We start from the raw sequence: 25,499 nt of genomic DNA on the forward strand, positions 1-25,499 counted from the left end.
AATGCGGCTTCTAGGGGGACTTGGTGAAGGGGAGAGTCTAGTAAACATAATGTTCTTCATGTAATTGTAGTTTAATGATAACAAAATGAACGAATGAACAAACAAACAAACAAACAAATAAATAAATAAGGTCATTCATCATAACCAAGTGGAATTTATTCCAGGGATGCTAGGATGATACAGTATTCAAAAATCAATGAACATCATACACCACATCAACAAAAAGGACAAAAATCACACGATCATCTCAACAGATGCTGAAGAAGCATTTGACAAAATTCAACATCCATTCATGAAAATACTCTTAACAAAATGGGTATAGAGCACAAGTACCCCAACATAATAAAGGCCATATATAACAAACCACAGCTAACATCATCCTTAACAGTGAAAAGCTGAAATCTTTTCCTCTAAGATGGGGAACAAGAGAAGGATGTCCACTCTCCCCACTTTTATTCATCATAGTACTGGAGGTCCTAGCCATTGCAATCAGACAACACAAAGAAATAAAAGGCATCCAAACTGGTAAGGAATAAGTAAAACTGTCACCATTTGAAGATGATATGATATTGTACAAAGAAAAACCTAAAGAATCCACTGAAAAACTACAAGAAAAACTGAATTTACCAAAGCTTCAGGATGCAAAATTAATACACAGAAATCATTAGTATTCCTATATACTAACAATGTATGAGCAGAAAGAGAAATCAGGAAAACAACTCCATTTACAATTATATCCAAAAGAATAAAATGCATGGGAATAAACCTAACCAAGGAGGTGAAAGACATATACCCTGAAAACTAAAGGCATTCTCGAGAGAAATTAAAGAAGACACCGACAAATGGAAATACATCCCGGGCTCATGGATAGAAGAATTAATCTTATCAAAATAGCTATCATGCTTAAAGCAATCTGCAGATTCAATGCAATCCCTATCAAAATACCAACAGCATTCTTCAATGAATTCATTGAACCACAAAATACCCCAAATAGCCAAAGCAATCCTGAGAAGGAAGAATAAAGCAAAGGGTTAAGTTCCCTGACTACAAGGTGTACTACAAAGCCACAACAATCAAAACAACTTGGTACTGGCACAAACAGACCCATAAATCAATGGAATAGAATAGAGAGCCCAGATATAAATCCACACATATACGGTCAATTAATATCCAATATAGGAGCCATGAATATACAATGGAGAAAAGACAGCCTCTTTAGCAAAGCTGGACAGCAGTATGTAAGAGAATGAAACTGGACAAAATGTTGCTCATGGGATTGTATATTAATGATATCAAAATAAAAAGAACAAAAAAAGAGAATGTCATTGGATTACTGTCTAAGTCCATACACAAAGTAAACTTGAAATAGTTCAAAGACCTGAATGTAAGTCATGAAACCATAATACTCTTAGAATAAAGCATAGGCAAAAATCTCTTGAATATTAACATGGACAACTTTTTTCTGAATACATCTCTGCCAGCAAGGAAAACAAAACAAAAAATGAACAAATGGGACTACATCATACTAAAAAGCTTCTGTACAGCAAAGGACACCATCAGCAGAAAAAAAAGGCATCTTACAATATGTGAGACTATATTCATAAACTACTTATCTGATAAGGGGTTAACATCCAAAATATAAAGACAACTCAGACGCCTCAACACCTAAAAAAAAGATAACCCTATTAAAAAATGGACACAGGATATGAACAGACCCTTCTCCAAGAAATAAATTCTGATGGCCAACAGGCACATGAAAAGAAAAGATGCTCTACATTGCTAATCACCAGGGAAATGCAAATTAAAACCTTAATGAGATATCACCTCATACCAGTTAGGATGGCCAACACCCAACAGACAAGAAACAACAAATGTTGGAGAGGATACAGAGAAAGGGGAACCCTCCTACACTGTTGATGTGAATGTAAATTAGTTCAATTATTGTGGAAAGCAGTATGGGGGTTCCCCAAAAAAATAAAAATGGGAATACCATTTGATCCAGTCATTCCATTCCTAGGCATATACCTGAAGAAAACAAAATCCCTGATTCAAGAAGACATATGCACCTCTATGTTTATTGCTGTACTATTTACAATAGCCAAGGTATGGAAGCAACCTAAGTGTCCATCAGTTGATGAATGGATAAGGAAGAGGTGGTACATATACACAATGGAATATTATTCAGCCATAAAAAGAAAATAATCCTACCATTTGCAACAACATGGATGGAGCTAGAGGGTATTATGCTCAGTAAAATAAGCCAGGCAGAGAAAGACAAGTACAAAATGATTTCATTCATTTGTGGCATATAACAACAAAGCAAAACTGAAGGAACAAAATGGCAGCAGACTCACAAACTCCAAGAAGGGACTAGCGATTACCAAAGGTAAGGGGTTGGGAAGGGTGGGTGAGAAGGGAGGAAGAAAAGGTTTAAGGGGCACTATAATTAACACTTACAATATAGGTAGATCACTGGGAAGGCAGTACAGCAGGGAGAATCAATTAGTGACTCTATATCATCTCACTACACTGACAGACAGCAACTGCAATCGGTTGGGGGGGCAGTGAGGAATAGATAATATGTGTCAATGCTGAAACCACAATCTTGTTCATGTGAAACTTTTATAAAATTGTATATCAATGATACTTTATAAATGATATATATATGTATATAGTTCTGCTGGTTGTGTGTGTGGTCATTTATGCGCTTACAGTTCTTCTGCTTAATTAAGGATGGATATCTAAAAGGAACAGGTCTCAGCTTGGAAAGCTAGTCTCTGCTACTTATGGTCATACTCTGTAGATTAACCTGAACTTCTTAAATGATGCTCTCAGGAGGGCAAGTCTTAAGGCACAAACCCCTTTCAAGTCTCTGCTTAATGCATATTTTTTACTATCCATCAAGCAAGGCAAACCCAGAATCAATGTGGAAGAGGTCTCAAGAGCAAAGGTAACACAATTTTTCAAGAGTTTCCAAGTATTTTATGAGAGAAAGGGAGAGGGAGCTAGTTCTTATGCATGTCATGAGCTCAGTTTTGGAGTCATCCTAAGTTACGTCCAAAAGAGCCACTTGTAAGGGCAGAGGCCAGCAAAGGGGAGAGGGTGACATAAAGGCATAGACAGAGGGAAGCACATTCACAGGGGCCATTACTGTACAATGTAGCACATCATTGTTAAATGTTAGTTGCAGGAATGATAGACTGGATGTTTGTATCCTCCCAAAATTCACGTTAAATTCTAATACGCAATGTGATAGTATTTGGAGGTGGTGCCTTTGGTAGATGATTGGGTCATGAGAGCAGCACCCTCACCGATGGGATGAGTGTCCTTATAAAAGAGGCATGAGAGAGATCCCTTGCTCCTGCCTTGTGAAGATACAATAAAAAGATACCTTTTATGAACCTGGAAGGGGGCTGTCACCAGACACAGATACTGTGGATGCTTTCCTTGATCTTGGACTTCCTAGCCTCCAGAACTGTGAGAAATAAATTCCCATTGTTTACAAAGTACCTAATCTAGGGTACTTTATAGCCACATGAATAGACTAAAACTGGAAACTTCCAACTCTTTTTCTAGGCACACAAGCATATTCATAACTATTGTGCCAGACGGGGATTTCACCTCTGGGCAAGTTCACTCTGGATTCGCTGAGACTGAGCGACGACAACAGAATGTTGGATGTAGAAGGGTTAATACCAAGCTTTATTCTCACAGTGGCAGGTCAAGTGCTAGAATCACGTTTGCAAGTGGCAAGTTTGCAATTCCCCTAAGCTTCTGTCTCTTCCAGCCCAACACAGCACTGGGTGGAGCTCTTATAAAGGCTCATTTCCAATACAAGTGCAAGCACATGCCTGTGGGCATTGTATGTGTGTGCAGTGGGCAAGTAGAATAGGGTCAGGTGAGGATCCTGCCCACGGAAACTTGCATTTTCCCTACAGGAAACACATATTCTGAATAGATGGGATGACTGATTTATGTTTGCTTAAAAAAGTGAAAGGTCACTAAATACGTGCAAAAAATCCAACTGCACTTGAAAGTCACTCATGAGCTATATTACAGAGATCCAGAACTTAATATAATTCCTCAACAGAATTGTACTGAGTGCCCACTTTTTCTAATAATCCAACAGTAAAATTGTGGAAAAATTAACCGGTAGAAAAACTACATGGATCTGGAATATTTAGCTTGCAAAGTTAAGTCCTCTCAGTTCAAAAATTTCATGATTTTAACTATTTTAATAAAAACAACCTAATATACTTTATTAAAGTTTGTAAAACTTTGGCCTGCAGCATCTGCAAAGTCTGCATTCACAAGGACAACTCATCTTTCCAGTCTTTTCATGTCCACAGCTTGCTGCACACTGATTTCTCTCCCTGAGAACACAGCAAAATGAAACATTTACTACAAATAGTGGATTTTAAATTTCTCATGGCCATGTTTTGTATTAGATGCTGAAGAAGTAGGTTATCATTCATTTTCTTGATAAGGCAGCAAAAAAGTGAATGGAATATAGATTGACTGGTACAGAAAACAGATGAAGCAATTATAAAAGTCAAGACTCCTGTGAAGTAATTTTAGTCAGATAAAACTGCTCATAAAACCACAGAGAAGAAAGAATGCAAGTTCAGACAAGTGTTCCAGTAGTGAGACCATTTATAAAATTGTCACATAAATCCTTTCTCTTGGTAAAAATTGACTCATGCAGAAAATTTGATGAAAAAATAATGGCAAGTTTAAGCAATTTTCTGCAAAATTATATAGTGAGTGACTGAACTTGAGCTAAATTTTATTCACAGTTAGCTACAAATACACTACAGTACATTAGGACTTATACCATAGATAACTTGTATCCTGCTTATCTCCAGTGTGTAGCATGATATACAAGCCCAAAAATATTAGAATGAGCAAAAGAATGAAATTTAACAAGATTTTGCATTTAGTCATGACTGTAATGACATATGGGTTACAATCTTACCTTCATTAACTATTAGGAAATTACGTGGTTTCTCTGAACCTGTTTTCACTTCAGAAAAATGAGAATAAAATTTACCATTTGACCAGGTAACCTGAGTTGCTGGGAATATAAATGTGAGGGGAGCAAGTGTAGAAAAGACCAATAGTGACAAAACAAAACTAGTAAATGAATAAATGGAAAATAATAGCTATAATGAATGGAAAAACAAGGTGCTGCAACAGATTCCTACTATGAAAATAAATAAGCAGTTTTAAACATAGGATATGACATTATATGTGCTCAAGATTTATTAGATTTTATCCCTACCTTCCCGTGCTAAATAAGGAATATGTAATTCAAACTATTGAGTAAACAAAGTTATATAATAAGAATATATTTACTATAGATAGCAAGACTGAAGAAGCACTTTACAAATAGGGTTCCTAGCATGCCTAGGAGACAGCATAACTGTTAAGAACATGTCTTCCAGCCAGAAAGATCTCTGTTCAATTACACCATTTAAGTTTGAGCACAGCATAAACCCACTCCAATCCTCAGTTTCTTAACTTCGTTGGAAAATGAGGACAATATAAGCACCTTTTACAATGGATTGTTATGAAGATTTAATGGGATAATGACAGTGTAGTAATCAAAACAGTATGGTATTGGCATAAACACACACACACACACACACACACACACACACACACACACACACAGACACGGGTGGAACAGAATAGAAAGCCTGGAAATAAAAGACCAGAAATATTATGAAGAAAGGATAGTCTTTCTGATCAATGGAAAACTGGAGGGCCACACGCAAAGGAATGAAACTGGGACTTTATCTTACAGTACTCATAAAAATCTACTCGAAATGGATTAAAGACCTGAACATAAAACTTGAAACCATAAACTCCTACAAGTAAATACAAGGGTAAGCTCCTTGACATTTGTCTTGACTACGATTTTTTGGGTTTGAAACCAAAAGCAAACGCTACAAAAGCAAAAATAAACCAGTGGGACTACAGCAAACTAAAAAGCTTAGCACAGCAAAGAAAACCACCAACAAAATGAAAAAGCAACCTACAGAATGGGAGAATGTATTTGCAAATCATCTTTCTGACAAGGGGTTATTACCCAAAATATATAAAGTACTCACACAACTCAGTAACAAAAAACAATCTAATTTAAAAATGAGCCAAGGATCTGAACATTTTTCAAAAGACATACAGATGGCTAACATGCACCTGAAAAGATGCTCAAAGTCACTAATCACAGGGAAATGCAAATCAAACCATAATGACATATTTACCTCATACCTGTCAGAACGGCTATTATCAAAAAGACAAGAAATAACAAGTGTTGGTAAGGACGTGGAGAAAAGGTACCCCTCAGGCACTGACTGGTGCAGCCACTCTGGAAAACAGTATGGAGATTTCTCAAAAAATTAAAATCATAACTACCACATTACCCAGCAATTCCACTTCTGGTCATAATCTGAAAGAAATGAAATCACTACCTTGAGATATCTGTACCCCATATTTACTGCAGAATTATTTATAACAGACAAGACATGGAAATAGCCTCAGTATCTGTCAACAGATGAATGTATAAAGAAAATGTGTGTATATACACAAAGAAATATTATTCAGCCTTAAAAAAGAATGAAATTGTGCCATTTGCAACAACAGGGATGGGCCTTGAGGGGATTATGGTAAGTAAAGTAAGTCAGAGAAAGACAAGACTAGTCCTGGGGATGTAACGTATAGCATGGTAAAAAATAATAATGAACGGTACTTGGATATAATCTCTCAGTAAAGGATTAGAAAAAATTACGATAGTTTCAAATCTGATGAATGTCTTTAAAATACTCCTCACAAAATCAGTACTGTTTTTGTTTTCTACTGAGCTATTTCTTGTTTTACCCAAACACATGGTCTGGAGATATCTACTATTTTTTTTTATTTTCAAAGGAATGTCTACTGTCAACTATATTTTTTAAGTGCTTTAAAAAAAAAAGGTAAAGATGAGAGGGGCTTGTCCAACCAGTGGAAAATGTCATTTAGATTTCAAATCTACATCTTAAGGAAGTTACCTAGTGGCATATTATACTCCAGAACGGCTGAAAACAGAGGGATGAGCAACACTTGCACAAGAAGAGCTGCAAACACCTGAGCAGGCACTTTCATGTAAGGGCACACTTAGTAACCAAGCAAGTTACAGAATAGGACTGGTGACAATTGAGGCCCCTTAGTCTCTCTCCACTCCCAGCAGTTAGCTGGGACAAATTCTAAACTCTTCTCTCTAGAGCCTTCGCTCTATCCTAGCTCCTCAACCTTAAAGTCCTCCAGTTCGCAAAGACAATGGTGCTACAAGAAAGGCAGGCGGTATCGGAGAAAACGAGATGCCCTCTACTCAATGCTTCATTTACCCCAAACCACGATCTTGGCTGCGCGGCCCCCACTCCACTTATGGAGTGGATTCTGACAGCAAAAAAAGGCTAAAACTTTTTTTCCCCCCGCTTACAGAGGGGACCCCCTGGAGTACCACTTGCAAACGTCTAAGGAGAAGACGGGCTTTTCCCACCTCTACACCGGGAACGAGTCCTTCCGTCCACACAGTCCGAGCTTCTCGTAGCCGGGACCGCTCCCCTCAACTCCACCCCCGCCGCTGACCAGCAGTCCTACCTCACCTGGGAGTTGTTCCCTAGGAGATGGCTTAGGGAAACCTCAGGAAGAGCGGTCTGGCGGGCGGCGCCTTGGGAGTCGCAGTCATCCTCTACTGTACTCAGGTCACCAGCGGAGACGCGCCTGAGCCCTGCGCCTCCCGCCTCCAGCTCCTTCCCCCAGCGCCCCTGTACAGGCGCAGCCCGCCGCACTGCACGCCGGGACGGCCTCCCTCTTCTTCCCAGAGACTTCAGCTCCCAGCATGCACAAGCTGCCAGGGAGAAGTGCACTCTGGAATTTGGAGTCCTCATCCCGCGCCTTCTACAGTCTTTGCCACAGGGGAATCTAAACGTAAAGCATTATCCACCGTCGTGAAATGTAGGCTCAACTTGCAACCGGGGCCTTTTCCCTGCCTTGGCCGGTTGGGAAATGGGGTCGCCTAGCAGCTGTGGGGCGCTATCATTTACTCTGGACCAGGTGGCGGGATCTAGGGTTTTGCTGTCACCGCGCTAGGGAGCGGTCAGGCTGGGCGGCGGGGCCAGGCTCGGGGGTTGCAGTAAATGAGACACCGCTGCTGGTTGCCAGACTTGGTGTAGGTAGGTGGATTTTGGTGAGCGGGAGCAGCGAGTTCCATCCCATGCAGGTTCCTTAAGCCTCAGGGTCCCGTGCAACAGTCCAGCTTCCCGACCCCTTAGTCTTTGGTCTGCAGTCCTTTTGCCTTCTTCTAGCTTCACCTGTGATTTCCTCGGCCCAACTGCACTCATTTCAATCGGTAATTACCGTAGTTTTTAATTTTACCCTTAGTTCCAGTTTCTCCGAATCAGGGCTCATTTTCAGCCTTCCAAGGATCCCAGGGCTTGGCACCCTTAGATGTTCTCTCGCGTCGGTAGGGGGACGTGGAGGAGGGGATTCAACCTTAGTTCTGACCTAGGTTAGTTTTAGAAAGGAATCCGTCATTGTTTATTTAGCCAGTACAGTATCTGATGGTTTGTGCTAATTGCTGTAATTTTGATGAGGATTATTTTGCCCACTTACCTGTTATGCGGTTAAGGAGCCATAGCTCTTCGCTAACACCATAGACGTAATATGTAAAAACTGCATATTGCTGTAAAAATAGTAATGTTTTTGCCTTGAAAATGCTAATACCTGCCTGTTTTGTTACAGAAGGTAAAGCACAGTGAAATAGTTCAGGATGGCCCCTAATATAAACTGGAAAGAAATCATGAAAGTTGACCCAGATGATCTTCCTCGTCAAGAAGAATTGGCAGATTATTTATTGATTTCCTTATCTAAGGTACTTAATTAATAAATAATGCATAGATATATACATACAACTATGATTAATCTTGTCCCTGAAATCACTGAATGATACAGCTATAAGAGTTTTTATATTTTGCTTAGGTGTTATTTATAAAATGTAAAATGGTTGCTTTTCTGTTTACTTAGTTGGAAGTAAATGAGCTAAAAAATGAAAGTCAAGAAAATGTGATACACGTTTTCAGAGTTAGTCACTAATGAAGGTTTGTATGCAATAGTTTTTAACAATAGCTTTGACTATTAGAGGAAGTTTCATTAAAGTACTCTGTAATGTCTAAAGCACCACTCAAAAATAAGATATCTTCACACATGGATCATGAGTTGTAGTGTGCAGAACATTGCTAGTTTCTGCTCTAAAGTTCTTTAAAGAATGTATAGGGGAAACAGAATAGGTATGTTTAAAAATAACATAAAGGGGTCCTATGTTAGTTATGTTAATGGTAATCTTGAGGCTGAAATGAAAAATACAGATGACTAACTGTATAGATTTGTTAGAAAGGTAAGAGGTTAGGTGTGAGAAGACCTAATAAAGGGCAAAGACTGATAAGTAGTTCTAGGTAAGTAGAAGGCAGTGGTAAAATGTTAAGGAGATTGTAGAGCTGGAGGTTATCATAAATGAAAACTGGGAATAGAAAATATGCTTACTGTTTGCTTTTGAGGAGACAGGTGCATAAAGTTTATAGCAGATTGTGGAGAAAACAGAAGTTGGGTATAATTTGGAATAGCCTTTCAAGGGCTTTAAAGGTGTATCTCAGGGTGTCAGCAATAAGGAGCCACTGAAGTTTTCTGAGCGATAGTTGATATATAACAAAAATATACCTTAAGTAGATAAAACTAGGTGTGTTAACAGGACAAACTGAAGGGACTTGAAGCTATTGCAATATAATGTTATGAAGGAGGTTAGACATAAAATTATAGACTGTAATAGTGACAGAACAGAAAAAAGTGGAAAAGTTGCAATACTAAAAGATAAGGTTTGAGGCATAAAGAGGAATCAAAGATGTTTCAAACTGTTAGGAATCTAGAAATTATATCCTTAAGAAAATTGTCTGTTAATTCAACAAATATTTACTAGAAGTCTTCATGTGTGCCAGGCTTTGCAGTTGGTAAGTATTGGGATAACAAATGAAAAAAATACTTATTTTCTTTGCTTACCTTCTAGTGTAAAGGCATATTGATATAACCCTTTTTTTAGTTGTTTAGATGAAAGCTCAAGAGGTAGAGCTAGCTTTAGAAGTCGAAAAGGCTGGAGAAGAGCAAGCAAAATTTGGTGGGTACCTTGGGAAAAAGAAGTCTATTGTGATGTTTAATAGTGTATTCCATTTATTCATTAAGACATAGAAAATTAGGTTTATCTCTAAAATGTGTAGACTCAATTTATTTTGAAGATATTTCTAGAACTCCTATTTCCACATCCCAAGTATAAAATAGTTATTTTCTCTTATGTTGCCATATTACTATAATCATGATGGGATCTACGAAAAGAATAATTTTATTATCTTGTTGATGTTTATGTAAAAGCTTGTTTCGAGACAAGTCTGGGCAATTGAAACATTTATCTTTTCTTTTTAATAGAAAACCAATTAAAAACTAAAGTAATGAAACTGGAAAATGAACTAGAGGTATGTTCTTTTGTATTCCTTAGGATATATTGTTACTTGTATGATTTTGAATTAATACTTTAAAATTCTATTATTGGCTAGAGAAGTCACAAGAATGATACTGTGCTCATAATTATTTGTGCAGCATGTATTACATGCCTTCACATACCTTAAATTCTAAGGATTGAGCATCCAATTGTTAACAAAATAAAAACATTCAATAATCTCATGGAGCTTACAGTCTAGAGAAGTAGACAGAAGGAACACTAGTAACTGAGACTGAGTGGAGGCATGCGGAAACTTGAGGAATAGTGACAGAAGGGTGTGGTAAAACAAGTAAGAACAAGTAGCTTTTGATCATGCCAAGAGCCAGAGTATGAATGTAGTGTTAAGGAACTGAATACATTGAGATTCTTGAGAATGTGGGAAGCAAACTAATACAAGTGGATTAGCCTTTGGAAGGTGGAAGGACCTTCCTTTGTAATAGGAAGGGAGGAATAAGGGATATGTACAGAGCTTTTGTTTGTAGGTTTAGTGACTGGAAATTGAGAGGTTGTAGAGAAGGTCATCTAAAAATAGGAGTTGGTAGATGTATGGTCAAATTTTAAGAAGTCAGGTAAAACTTCAAATATCTTGGGAAATGAGCTAGGAATTAGGAGATCTGGAATCAGACAAGTTTAGTTCAAATCCTGATTATTTCATTAATTCTATGAACTTAGATGTTATTTTTGATTCTTTACTGTGTATTCTTTACTACTACTGTGATTCTTTACTACTATCAATAAGTATTTACTAAATGAATTATGAAGTTGGATCGATTCTGTTAGCCAGGGAGTTGGAGATATTGGTAAGAAAGTAGTGTATAGATGATTATGAAATCTTTGCCAAATAGGCAAGAAAATCAAGATTGGAGAGGTAGGGAGAGATTAGAGAGGAGTAAGGGATCAGAATGCCCTGTGGGGTTAGAATGTTGATATTCCAGAAATAATTGAGATTATGTTTCTGCTGGAACAAGGACCTGCCTGGTGTGGGCATGACTGTAGGAGGTTTTAGTGAATTCAATTAATTTTGAGAGGTAATGACTGGAAAGTTGGTAGTTTGTGCTATCAGGAGTAGGCAGGGATCGATCTGATGTGAATATCATGTGAGATTCACAGCAGCTGGAATTTTTGCAGGGTAGTGAAGGAATGATAGCCTCGAAATTGCAGGTTGTGGTAAATCAGTACTTTGGATTGTCTGTGGAATGCAAAAGAACAAACATCTCCCAATTGAAAGGATTCCAAAGTTATTAGTAGACAAAAGGAGCCAAATTGCAGCTAAGGCAAGGAGATGGAGAGGATGATTCAGCAAAAGGGCTGAGAATATAACAATTTTTCCATGGAAGAGGATTTTTGAGAGCACAGTGGAAAGCTTTGAGAAGAAGGGAAAGTGAAGAATTTTAGTTAATGTAGAGGAGTAAAAGAAATGTAGAGGGAAGAGGTGAGTGTGAGGCAGGTTAGATGACCAACAGTTTTGATGTTTCTGACCATGACTACAAATAACAGGTATATGAAGTAAAATGGATTAGTCTGCCACAGGATTTTAATGATAATCTTAGTCTGGGCTGTCCAGTATGGTAGCACTAAACACCTGTGCCTGTTTACTTTTAAATTCATTACAATTAAAATTAAAAATTCCATTATTTAGTTGCACCAGCTGCATATCAAGTTCTCTTTAGCCACATATAAATCATGGCTACCATACTGAACACTACAAAGAACATTTCCATTAACCTAGATAGTTCATCACCTGTGTTCTTAGCCTGGTGCCTGTAGTTCAGTGGCTATAACACAGCCTGAGTGATTGATGGTCAGTTCATCACTCTGGGAGCCTCAGGAAAACCTTAAGAGGTTGTCAGCCTGCTAACTAAAGCTTAAATAACCTAAGTTTTAAAAACAGATCCTTAAGCTAATGATTTTAAACATCTGATGCTGATTATAATATAAATTTTTTTGAATTCATTTTATTATCATTAATCTACAATTACATGAAGAACATTATGGTTACTAGACTCCCCCTTTCACCAAGTCCTCCCCCCACAAACCCCATTACAGTCACTGTCCATCAGCATAGTAAGATGCTGTAGACTCACTACTTGTCTTCTCTGTGTTGCACATCCCTCCCTATGCCCCCCCCACATTATACATGCTAATTGTAAGGCCCCCTTTCTTTTTCCCTGCCCTTATCCCTCCCTTCCCACCCATCCTCCCTAGTCCCTTAACCTTTGGTAACCATTAGTCCATTCCTGGGTTCTGTGATTCTTCTGCTGTTTCGTTCCTTCAGTTTTTCTTTGTTCTTCTACTCCACATATGAGTGAAATCATTTGGTAGTTGTCTTTCTCCGCCTGCCTTATTTCACTGGGCATAATACCCTCTAGCTCCATCCATGTTGTTGCAAATGGTAGGACCTGTTTTTTTCTTATGGCTGAGTAATATTCCATTGTGTATACATACCACATCTTCTTTATCCATTCATCTGCTGATTGACATTTAGGTTGCTTCCATATCTTGGCTATTGTAAATACTGCTGCGATAAACATAGGGGTGCATCTGTCTTTTTCAAACTTGAGTGCTGCATTCTTAGGGTAAATTCCTAGAAATGGGATTCCTGGGTCAAATGGTATTTCTATTTTGAGCATTTTGAGGAACCTCCATACTGCTTTCCACAATGGTTGAACTAATTTACATTCCCACTTGCAGTGTAGGAGGGTTCCCCTTTCTCTGCAACCTCCCAACATTTGTTGTTGTTTGTCTTTTGGATGGTGGCGATTTTTTCTGGTGTGAGGTGATATTGTGGTTTTAATTTGCATTTGTCTGATAACTAGCGATGTGGAGCATCTTTTTATGTGTCTGTTGGCCATCTGAATTTCTTCTTTGGAGAAGTGTCTGTTCAGCTAGTCTGCCCAGTTTTTAATTGGATTATTTGCTTTTTGTTTGTGGAGGTGTGTGAGCTCTTTATATATTTTGGATGTCAACCCTTTATTGGATCTGTCATTTATGAATATATTCTCCCATACTGTAGGGTACCTTTTTGTCCTGTTGGTGGTGTCCTTTGCTGTACAGAAGGTTTTCAGCTTGATCTGTTCATTTTTGCTTTTGTTTTCCTTGCCTGGGGAGATATGTTCGTGAAGAAGTCGCTCATGTTTATGTCCAAGAGATTTTTGCCTATGTTTTTTTCTAAGAGTTTTATGGTTTCAGGACTTACATTCAGGTCTTTGATCCATTTCAAATTTACTTTTGTGTGTGGGGTTAGACAGTGATCCAGTTTCATTCTCTTACATGTAGCTGTCCAGTTTTGCCAGCACCATCTGTTGAAGAGACTGTCATTTCCTCATTGCATGTCTATGGCTCCTTTATCATGTATTAATTGACCATAAATGTTTGGGTTAATATCTGGGGTCTCTATTCTGTTCCACTGGTCTGTGGCTCTGTTCTTGTGCAAGTACCAAACTGTCTTGATTACTGTGGCTTTGTAGTAGAGCTTGAAGTTGGGGAGCCAGATCACCCCCACTTTATTCTTCCTTCTCAGGATTGCTTTGGCTATTCAGGGTCTTTGGTGTTTCCATATGAATTTTTGAACTATTTGTTCTAGTTCATTGAAGAATGTTTGTGGGTAATTTGTTAGGGATTGCATCAAATCTGTATATTGCTTTGGGCAGGATGGCCATTTTGACAATATTAATTCTTCCTAGCCAAGAGCATGGGATGAGTTTCCATTTGCTAGTGTCCTCTTTAATTTCTCTTAAGAGTGTCTTGTAGTTTTCAGGGTATAGGTCTTTCACTTCCTTGGTAAGGTTATTCCTAAGTATTTCATTCTTTTTGATGGAATTGTGAATGGAATTATTTTCCTGATTTCTCTTTCTGTTAGTTCATTGTTAGTGTATAGGAAAGCCACAGATTTCTGTGTGTTAATTTTGTGTCCTGCAACTTTGCTGTATTCCGATATCAGTTCTAGTGGTTTTAGAGTGGAGGTTTTAGGGTTTTCTATGTACAATATCATGTCATCTGCAAATAGCGACATTTAAACTTCTTCCTTACCACCTTGGATTCCTTGTATTTCTTTGTTTTGTCTGATTGCTGTGGCTAGGACCTCCAGTACTACGTTGAATAACAGTGGGGAGAGTGGGCATCCCTGTCTTGTTCCCAATCTCAGAGGAACAGCTTTCAGCCTCTTGCTGTTCAGTATGATGTTAGCTGTGGGTTTATCAGATATGGCCTTTATTATGTTGAGGTACTTGCCCTCTATGCTTATTTTGTTGAGAGTTTTTATCATGAATGGATGTTGAATTTTGTCGAATGTTTTTTCAGCATCTATGGAGATGATCATGTGGTTTTTGTCATTCTTTTTGTTGATGTGGTGGATGATGTTGACGGATTTTCGAGTGTTGTACCATCCTTGCATCCCTGGGATGAATCCCATTTGGTCATGTGTATGATCCTTTTGATGTATTTTTGAATTCGATTTGCTAATATTTTGTTGAGTATTTTTGTACCTACGTTCATCAGGGATCTTGTTCTGTAATTTTCTTTTTTGGTGGGGTTTTTTGCCTCATTTTGGTATTAGGGTGATGTTGGCTTCATAGAATGAGTTTGGGAGTATTCCCTCCTCTTCTATTTTTTGGAAAACTTTAAGGAGAATGGGTATTATATCTTCTCTGTATGTCTGATACAATTCCGAGGTAAATCCATCTGGCCCGGGGGTTTTGTTCTTGGGTAGTTTTTTGATTACCACTTCAATTTCTTTGCTGGTAATTGGTTTGTTTAGATTTTGTGTTTCTTCCTTGGTCAGTCTTGTATTTTTCTAAGAAGTTGTCCATTTCTTCTAGGTTTTCCAGCTTCTTAGCATATAGGTTTTCATAGTAGTCTCTAATAATTCTTTGTATTTCTGTTGGGTCCATCGTGTTGTTTCCTTTCTTTTTTCTGATTCTGTTGATGTGTGTTGGTTCTCTTTTTCTCTTAATAAGTTTGGCTAGAGGCTTATCTATTTTGTTTATTTTCTCAAAGAACCAGCTCTTGGTTTCATTGATTTTTTTCTATTGTTTTATTCTTCTCAATTTTATTTGTTTCTTCTCTGATCTTTTCTATGTCCCTCCTTCTGCTGACTTTAGGTCTCATTTGTCCTTCTTTTTCCAATTTTGATAATTGTGATGTTAGACTATTCATTTGGGTTTGTTCTTCCTTCTTTAAATATGCCTGGATTGCTATATACTTTCCTCTTAAGACTGCTTTCGCTGCGTCCCAAAGAAGTTGGTTCTTTGTGTTGTTGTCATTTATTTCCATATATTGCTGGATCTCCATTTTAATTTGGTCATTGAGCCATTGACTATTTAGGAGCATGTTGTTAAGCCTCCATATGTTTGTGAGCCTTTTTGCTTTCTTTGTACAATTTATTTCTAGTTTTATACCTTTGTGGTCTGAAAAGTTGGTTGGTAGAATTTCCATCTTTTTGAATTTCCTGAGGCTCTTTTGTGGCCTAGTATGTGGTCTATTCTGGAGAATGTTCCATGTGCACTTGAGAAGAATGTGTATTCTGTTGCTTTTGCTTGTAGAGTTCTATAGATGTCTATTAGGTCCATCTGTTCTAGTGTGTTGTTCAGTGTCTCTGTGTCCTTACTGATTTTGTGTCTGGTGGATCTGTCCTTTGGAGTGAATGGTGTGTTGAAGTCTCCTAAAATGAATGCATTGCATTCTGTTTCCTCCTTTATCTCTGTTAGTATTTGTTTCACATATGCTTGTGCTCCTGTGTTAGGTGCATTTATATTTATAAAGGTTATATCCTCTTGTTGGACTGAGCCCTTTTTCGTTATGTAATGTCCTTCTTTATCTCTTGTTACTTTCTTTGTTTTGAAGTCTATTTTGTCTGATAGTAGTACTACAACACCTGCTTTTTTCTCCCTATTGTTTGCATGAAGTATCTTTTGTCATCCCTTGACTTTTAGTCTGTGCATGTCTTTGGGTTTGAGGTGAGTCTCTTGTAAGCAGCATATAGATGGGTCTTGTTTTTTTCTCCATTCAGTGACTCTATGTCTTTTGATTGGTGCATTCAGTCCATTTACATTTGGGGTGGTTATCGATAGGTATGTACTTATTGTCATTGCAGGCTTTAGATTCATGGTTACCAAAGGTTCCAGGTTACTTTCCTTACTATCTAAGATTCTAACTGAACTCACTTAGTATGCTGCTACAAACACAATCTAAAGGTTCTTTTCTATTTCTCTTTCTTTCTCTTCCTCCTTCATTCTTTATATATTAGGTATCAAATTCTGTACTTTTTGTCTATCCCTTGATTGACTTTGGGGAGAGTTAATTTAATTTTGCATTTGCTTCGTAAATAGCTCTTCTTTCTTCACTGTGGTTTTATTACCTCTGGTGACAGCTACTCAACCTTAGGAACACTTCCATCTATAGCTGTCCCTCCAAAATAGACTGTAGAGATGGTTTGTGGGAGGTAAATTCTCTAAGCTTTTGGTTATCTGGAAATTGTTTCATCCCTCCTTCAAATTTAAATGATATTCTTGCTGGATAAAGTAATCTTGGTTCCAGGCCCTTCTGCTTCATGGCATTAAATACATCATGCCATTCCTTCTGGCCTGCAAGGTTTCTGCTGAGAAGTCTGATGTTATCCTGATGGGCTTTCCTTTGTATGTGATCTTATTCCTGTCTCTGGCTGCTTTTAGCAGTCTATCCTGATCCTTGATCTTTCCCATTTTAATTACTATGTGTCTTGGTGTTGTCTTCCTTGGGTCCCTTGTGTTGGGAGATCTGTGGTTCTCCATGGCCTGAGAGACTATCTCCTTCCCAAGATTGGGGAAGTTTTCAGCAATTGCCTCTTCAAAGACACTTTGTATCCCTTTCTCTCTCTCTTCCGCTTCTGGTATCCCTATAATGTGAATATTGTTCTGCTTGGATTGGTCACACAGTTCTCTCAATATTCTTTCATTGTTAGAGATCCTTTTTTCTCTCAGTGCCTCAGCTTCTTTGTATTTCTCTTCTCTAGTTTCTATTTCATTTGCTGTCTCCTCCACCATATCCAACCTGCTTTTAATACCCTCCATCGTGCTCTTCAATGATTGGATCTCCGACCTGAATTCATTCCTGAGTTCTTGGATGTCTTTCCATACCTCCATTAGAATGTTGATGATTTTTATTTTGAACTCCCTTTCAGGAAGAGTCATGAGGTCCATATCATTTAAATCTTTCTTGGGAGTTGTATTAATAATTTTACTCTGGACAAGGTTCTTTTGGCATTTCGTGTTTGTATATGGTGTCCTCTAGTGCCTAGAACCTCTATTCTGGAGCTGCTCAGCCCCTGAAGCAATGTCAGGGGTCACAGGGGAGTGGTACTGGTGCCTGGGGGAGGAAAGAGCTGTTCCCCGCCTCCTGGCTGCTGTGTCTTTCTCCACTGCCTGAGCCAGTTGGCCGGGCACACAGGTATAAGTTTTTGTCCCAGAGCAGCCGGATATGGATCCTTGCTTTCCACAAGTGGCCAGAATCCCAGTCTCCCCAGGAACTCTGCCTGTATTAACTTTCCAACCCAGTAATCATGCGAGTCTCATGAAAACAACATGAAATGTAGGTTTGTGCCCCCAGCGCAGATCTCCGGAGCTAGGTATTCAGCAGTCCCAAGCCTTCCACTCCCTCCCTGCTCCATTTCTCTTCCTCCCGCTGGTGAGCTGGGGTGGGGGAAGGGCTCAGGTCCCGCGGAGCCACAGCTCTGGTACGTTATCCAGTTCGGTGAGGTCTGCTCTTTTCTCCAGGTGTGTGCAGTCTGACGCCATCCTCTTTCCTGTTGCTCTCTCAGGATTAGATGCGCCAACTATATTTTCTAATTGTATCCAGTTTTAGGAGGAAGCTTCTGTCTCTCCTCTCATGCTGCCATCTTTGGTTTTGTTGGTCATATTTTGATCAGGGTACTTACACAGCCAATTTCCTTAATCTTAGGTGTGGGAGAGTACAAGCTAGGTCTCTAGAAAGGCTGGGGTTTATTGTCCAATGTTTCTTGGGGCCACTGCTTTTTCCAAGTGCACCCTAAGGACAGAGTTCATGTTAAAAACCAGTAAGCAGAGAAAACAAAGCTATATTCTGAAAGTGGAAAGTGCATGATCAAGAGCTCTGGGGGACCTCTATTCAAACTCTGTGTTTGACACTACCAGGACAGGTGCGGGTAATGCAGCCCATTGTGTCCAGGGGCTTTAAAGGAATAGGAATATCATGACTAGGTAGTGTCCCCAGCAGCTGGCCCCCAGAACAATCCTTCCATGGTAGTGGCCATGCCATTGGTGCAACTCCCATAGCAGTTGCCAGCAGAGTCAACCTCCAGGAGACTGCACCAGGAGCAACCAACCAGGAACAGGCTGATTCCAGAGCCCCTGGAATCATGCAGGATCCCTGCACCCAGTAAAGGAAAAACAAGTAAGAGAGGCAGTAGCACCTCTGAGAGCAACTCTTTACTTGAGAGTTCACTGTAAAAAAAAACAGTGGTGCATCCAAAAGACAAGAAACAACAAATACTGGCAAGGATGTGGAGAAAGGGGAACTCTCCTACACTGTTGATAGGAATGTAAATTGGTGCAACCATTGTGGAAAGCAACATGGAGGTTCCTCAAAAAACTAAAAATAGAAATACCATTTGACCCAGTAATTCCACTCCTAGGAATTTACCCAAGGAAGACAAGATCCCTGATGTGAAAAGACAAACATACCCCTATGTTTATCGCTGCACTATTTGCAATAGCCAAGATATGGAAGCAACCTAAGTGTTCATCAATAGATGAATGGATAAATATGTGGTACATATACACAATGGAATATTATTCAGGTATAAAAAGAAAATAAATCCTGCAATTTGCAAAAACATGGATAGATGTAGAGGGTATTATGCTCAGTGAAATAAGCCAGGTGGAGAAAGACAAATACCAGATGAATTCACTTATTTATAGAGTATAAAAACAAAGCAAAATGAAAGGAACGGAATAGCAGTAGACTCATAGGCACCAAGAAAGGACTAGTGGTTACCAAAGGGAAGGGGTTGGGGAGGGTGCAGGGGTATGGAGAAGGGGATTAAGGGGCACTATAATTCTTAAACACAATATAGGTTGGTCATGGGGACAGTAGTACAGCATGGAGAATACAGTTACATCTTACTATGTTGATAGACAGTGACCACACTGGAGGGGGTGAGGAATTGATAATATGGGTGAATGTTAAACCACTGTGTTGTGAATTTGAAACCTTCATAAGATTATATATCAATAATACTTTAATAAAAAATGAAAGAAAAAATAAGAAGAAAAACAGTGGTGCAACTCTGCAAACTAGAGAACTGTAGTGGGGGAAGGATCTGTAATATTCCAGGTCTTGGGCTGCTCTAACCAAAAGTAATGCCATCTAGTAGCTAGGAAGGAACAAGTGGGAAGGAATAGCCTGTTCCATGAGCATTGTGAGCACTACATGGAGCACTGCTGCTGGTTTGCTTCACACAGACTCAATAAATGCTTCCTGAACGGGACTGAATTTATCTTAGCCAAGGATGGGCTAAGGGCCAACATCCACATTCAGATCATCAGAACTGCCTATAAACAAAGAAAAGGGACCCAACTTCACTAAGTGATACATATGTACATATTATATATATTTAATATATATAATATATACATAATATATGTATATATAATGAATATATATTCAATGTATATATAACCCATTATATATATGTATAATGCATTATAAATATGCAGATAAAATCATATTATCAAGTTTCTACTATTGTGGGGCACTGATCTAAGTATTTGGAACAAAGTAGATTAAGTCCATGCTCCATGGATCTTATATTCTAGAGCAGAAAGAATAACGAGTAACAGACAATATGCATATTACATGGCAAGTGGTGGTAAGTATTATGTGGGAAATGAAGTAAGGTGAGAGGAAAGGGAGAGGTGGAGATGGGTACTTAGGGCCATTAGTGAAGTCCCCCTAATGAGGAGGGAGACTCAGAAGTGACAAACACGTGGAAATCTCCAGGCAGAGGGCCCAACAGATGCAAAGGCCCCGAAATGGAAACACATTCCAGGCACCACGTGAGGGCAGGTGGCTGGAGCAGTGAAGTGCACAAGAGGGAAAGCCAAAGAGATGAGGTCAGAGGACAGCTAGGACCCAGGCCATGTTAAGGAATTTTGACTTTATTTTGATCAATTTGGGAAACCAAGGCTTAGGTGCTTGAGAAGATACCAAGACTGGGTGGGAGGTTACAGTTGATTTTTTTTCCACTCTTCAGTGTCTATGCATGTTTACACCATTTATAATTTACCTTGAACTAAGCATCGTAGAAGGTAAAGTGAAACACCAGCCATGGTCTCTACTCAAGGAGCTTTCAGTCTAGCTTGGGAGAAAATTCATACTCCAGGAAGCATCTAATGCACACAGTAAAGAGCACGTGCTGTATATTTTCCTGTTGCCCTTCAGATCCACTCTTTCCCACCCTGCTCTGCACTGGGCTAGACTGTGCAGATGCCATCAGTGGGCTCCCTGGCCCACTAGCTTCCCATCAGATTTAACCAGTGCAAGGTCCTGGCAAGAGACCCAAGGACTGGAGGACAGTGAGGCCAGGCTATTTGGCTCCCTGTTCTCCCCATGCCAGCTTGCCCCAGACTTTCTATGTCCCTTGACTGAGGCCCTCAGCTCCTGTCAGGCAGCCCTTTCCTACATAGCTAATTCCCTTGGTGTTCTGGACAACAGTCAGTCTCTCCAAGCCTCTAGAAGAGGCTAAGGGTTTCTTGCTATCGCTTGTCTATTGGGCTTCATTTCCCCTTGCTGATTTCCCTCCACCCTACCCATACTCTTATACATAGTCCTTTAATTAAACTCTGGTTGCACCATGTTTTTTCTGCCAGATTGTGACTGGTACAGAGGACAACATATACAAAAGTCCTATATAGTGTAGGCTATGGAACCTAAATGCCATATAACTGTAAAGGGCTAGGAGAATATATTCTTATTCTTATTGGAGCAATTGGGATTCCTGGAGAAAGTAGGATTTGATCTGGGCCTCAGAAAATAACAGACTTCCCTTATGCCGCAGAAAAGCACTCCAGGCTAAGGAACGAGGTAAGCAAAGGCAGAGAAGTGGGGATAAACATTGCAGAAGACGCAGCCACCCCTAGAATGAAGATGGGAACTCAGGGGTACTAGAAAGAGAGATGGTGGGCAGCAGGGTGGGGCACACCAGGTCGTGCACTGCAGTGCAAGTCAGAAAGAAGGGTTTCCACTTGGTTGGGAATGGAAACAAGGGACACCGGACAGAGTTCTGGGCAGTGAGTTGACCTGAGGAAGGTGCTAAGCAAAGACCATAGATCAGTTTGGCTGCATCATGTTCGAGACTGGAGTGCAGGGGGAGTTAAGACAGGAAAGACTGGTTTGGAGTGGTTTCCAGAAGTAGCCGAGGGTGGTCCCATAGAGAGGCAGGGGCAGACACTGTTTATTTTGATGCTCTCTCTGTAGAGCCCCAGACAGGCAGTTTTTTCAAGGAAGGAGAGGCCAGAAGTAATGGGCACCAGATATTTTCCTTGCTCCCTTCAGGGTTCAGAAGCATACACAATTCTTAAATCTGCTTATCTAGGTACTTTGCAATAAAGCTCATTAAAATCATCAGCTGAAGTGAGATGTAATTAAGAGATGAAAGGTCAGGAAAACTTGGAATCCAAAAATATTCCCCCAGAATATCCTTTCCCAGTGGTCTATAGACAGGATTTGTCATTCATTCAGGGAGAAAATAAGGCAACTTGGGTAAGGAGCACATAATTTGTTCTGGGGCTGAGTTTTATTAGCTGATGTCTCATCTAACATGAGGATTAATGGAACTCATTTGGGGTACAAGGTGTTTAAATTCAAACTAGGCACACATATTAAAAGAGAACGCAAAGATCTGAAGACACCCCCTCTTTTCCTTTCATTAGCTTGCTTTTAAGAGGTATTACAAAGATGAAGGAGAGGGGCATTCAGGTACCCCAAGATCTGGAGTGATTCATGCCCCAGTTTACTAGATAGCCCTGGGCACTTGGGTCCCATACACCTTGGACATATGATCCATTCCTGCATATTGGACCTTCTAGCTCCAGGCCTGCATAGACCAAGTCTTGGGCTGCAAATCTGGTCTCTCTCAAGTATAGGTCTGATAAGTTCAGAAGAGTTTGGCTCAGTATGGCCCTGCTCATCAGAGAAACCCGTAGATGCTAAACCAACTCTGGTTCTGATAGCTGATGACCTGGGTGAAATGGAAAGAATTCAGCAGGTGGGTTCTAAGACTAAGGGACCCTCCTGAGGAGTAATGGTGCCATTGGGAACATCTTAGCTGCCTGAGCACCCTCAAAATAATAACTAATAATTTCATAAGGCACTTGTATGTCCAGGTTGTATCCTAAGAACTTTACTCATGTCAACTAATATGACTTTCACAACCTTCAGTGTGGAAGGTACTAATATTAGTTCTATTTTCAAGATGAGGAAATGCAAGCACATAGAGGTTAACTAACTTGTCCAAGTCACACATCTAAGAAATGACCAGGCAATTACTCTGGCTGTAGAGTCTGTGTGATTGCAGCTCTCGGAACTAGGTGGAGATTTGACCGGATAAGCATCGTGATCACTTCAGTCTCATCATCACTGTCAATAACTGCATGTCACAATATGAACATTTCAGAGAAGCCTTCCATGTCTGTATGTCGTTCAGCTCTCTGGTTAGTCTCAGTAACCTATTACTCAAGAGAAACTTACTTCATCAGTGAGAACAGTGAGATGGAGAGAAGAGAGTGGCGTGCCCAGAGACACAGGCAGGGCTAGAGGAGGTGTTAGAGTTAGAACCCAGGTTTGTTGACTGCTGACAAATTTTCCTTTTGTTTTGTCCTCAAACCAATTATAAAATTTCCTCCATTTCAGAGATGAAGGGATAGTTTTGCCACACAATGGTCAAGTTTTGATGTGCCGCGACTTGGGGCACAAATTCCTAATGTGGCTTCCCCAAGAATGATTTGAGTCTGATCTTTCTTAAAGGCCAGAATTAAAGAACTAACTTTGCCAGATAAGCAAAAAGTCCAAACACAAGTTAATTATTTCCTCTTAATACTTTTGTAGCAAATCAGCCCCTCTGCCTCAAGCAAATAGGAAAGAGGAGGCAGGTAAGTTAGTAGAATGAGTCCTCTCTACCAACACGGTGAGCCCCTGATGGAGCCTAGAGCACCCTAGATCCTTAGGGAATTGCTTTCTGTTAATTTACATAGTTATGGGCATCTGCGCTCTTATTGAGGTTAAAGTCTGAAAGGCACTTTTATATTTCAAAATATCTTTTATTGGGGAAAAGCTACTTTCAATATCATTACAGACAATACATTGTGCTTGTTACACCTCATAAGATGATATTGGACAGGGCCATTGTTCACACAGCAACATTCTCTCGTGAAAGTTTTGAAATACAGAAAATCTAAATGCCTGTAAGCAAAGACGTGCATTTAGCTCTCATGCAGATGGGTGGCCCTTCATTGGCATCCCCAACTGGCAGAAAGAATAAAAAATTAGCCAAGAAATAATGAGCTACTGGTAGGCAGATAATAAATAACTGGGATTAAGAGGGAGTTTGTTAAGTGGTCAGAATTGCTTTTTGGAGAAACAAAGAATAGTTTACTCATGACCAGGAAGGGTCAAAAAATAAAGTAACTGGTAGGCTAGGGAGGACAATACTTTAAAAGAACAGCAAAAGAGAAATAAATCATCATGGAGGTACTGGTAAGAATGAAAAGGAAGAAAATGGGTGTGGGGAAAGAGCAAGAGTCAGAGAGAAGGGGGGTAATTATATAGAAATTTTTATAAGGAAGAAGAGACACATGATGTGTATAAGGTACATTTAAGTGGAAGATAAAGGTGGGAAAACAGAATGTAGAAGTAGGACTAGGATGCTAAGATCAAACAATTTTCTTACAACACATGTGGTTATGCCTGGGGCCCACCTTACCAAGTGCTCTCTCTGCTTCTTTGGCCCTCTCCATTTAGTGCCACGTGTGTTCTCCCCCTTCCTGGATGGTACCAGTCCAGCTGTCTCTCTTCCCTTCTCTCTCCTCCTCTCATCCCAATGTCCTCTTAGGCTTTCCTCTTTGCTTGATCCCCAGTGAGTGAGGAAGCTGCCAAACATTTCATGTAATACACACTTTAGAGAAAGGAATTCCTCCATTGCTTCATCCTTGAGCTATGTCATTCTGTGTGCTGTTTTGCCTGAACTATCTCTAGAATCCTCACACAACCCAAAGAGGCGGGTGTGTTACTCTCATTTTAGAGATAAGTAAACAGAGGCTCCGACTGGTTAAGTGACTGGTTAGTAATGAACAGTGAACGGATTTGGATTCAGGGAAATCTGAGGCCAAAGCTCATTCCTACTCACCCAGAACAGATTGTGTATTGCTGAGGGTGTGGAGAATGCCCACATAGTTCCACCTGATCTTCAGTGGCACCTTCAGCTTCTGTGGTGGTACTTCTGCACTCCTCTTAATGGCTGGCAAGTAGAAGGGAAGAGGAATTGCCTCCATGGAAGTCCAGCCATCAGCACACTCAGCTCAAGCAGAACCCAGGGTCTCTTCCTCATGTGCTGTTTGTCTGTTTCCATGGTGCTGTCTTCGAGCTTGGCCCTTATTTTGCTTTCCCTTATGTGCCTATCTCTACTGAACAGAATTGCCTCATCTAACTTCTGATCTATTAAGACAGCATCTGGGGGGAAAATGAAGCAAGGGAATTTATGCAAAGAAATTCTCTATCACGTATGTGAGCTGGGATAGAATTACACATTTCTGATCTGATTCAGTCAAGTACCATCATATTTGTAAATGGGAATGTTGACTACTAATCTAACTTGGTAGAGAAAGATTACCCAACACCAAAACATCAC

At 39.7% G+C, this 25,499-nt stretch overlaps 1 protein-coding gene across 1 annotated transcript in view; it reads right to left on the reverse strand.

Moving 5' to 3' along the window:
* Positions 1-7,946, reverse strand: part of LOC108399616 (protein O-mannosyl-transferase TMTC3-like) — a 46,660-nt gene extending 38,714 nt beyond the window's left edge. The window contains 1 exon segment of the mRNA XM_073214272.1: positions 7,642-7,946. Within this exon segment, the coding sequence (XP_073070373.1) occupies positions 7,642-7,931 (290 nt within the window). The 5' untranslated portion in view covers positions 7,932-7,946.
* Positions 7,947-25,499: the final 17,553 nt, after the last annotated feature.

This window comes from Manis javanica, chromosome 10 (assembly GCF_040802235.1).
Source record: "Manis javanica isolate MJ-LG chromosome 10, MJ_LKY, whole genome shotgun sequence".
NCBI classification, from domain to species: Eukaryota; Metazoa; Chordata; class Mammalia; order Pholidota; family Manidae; genus Manis; species Manis javanica.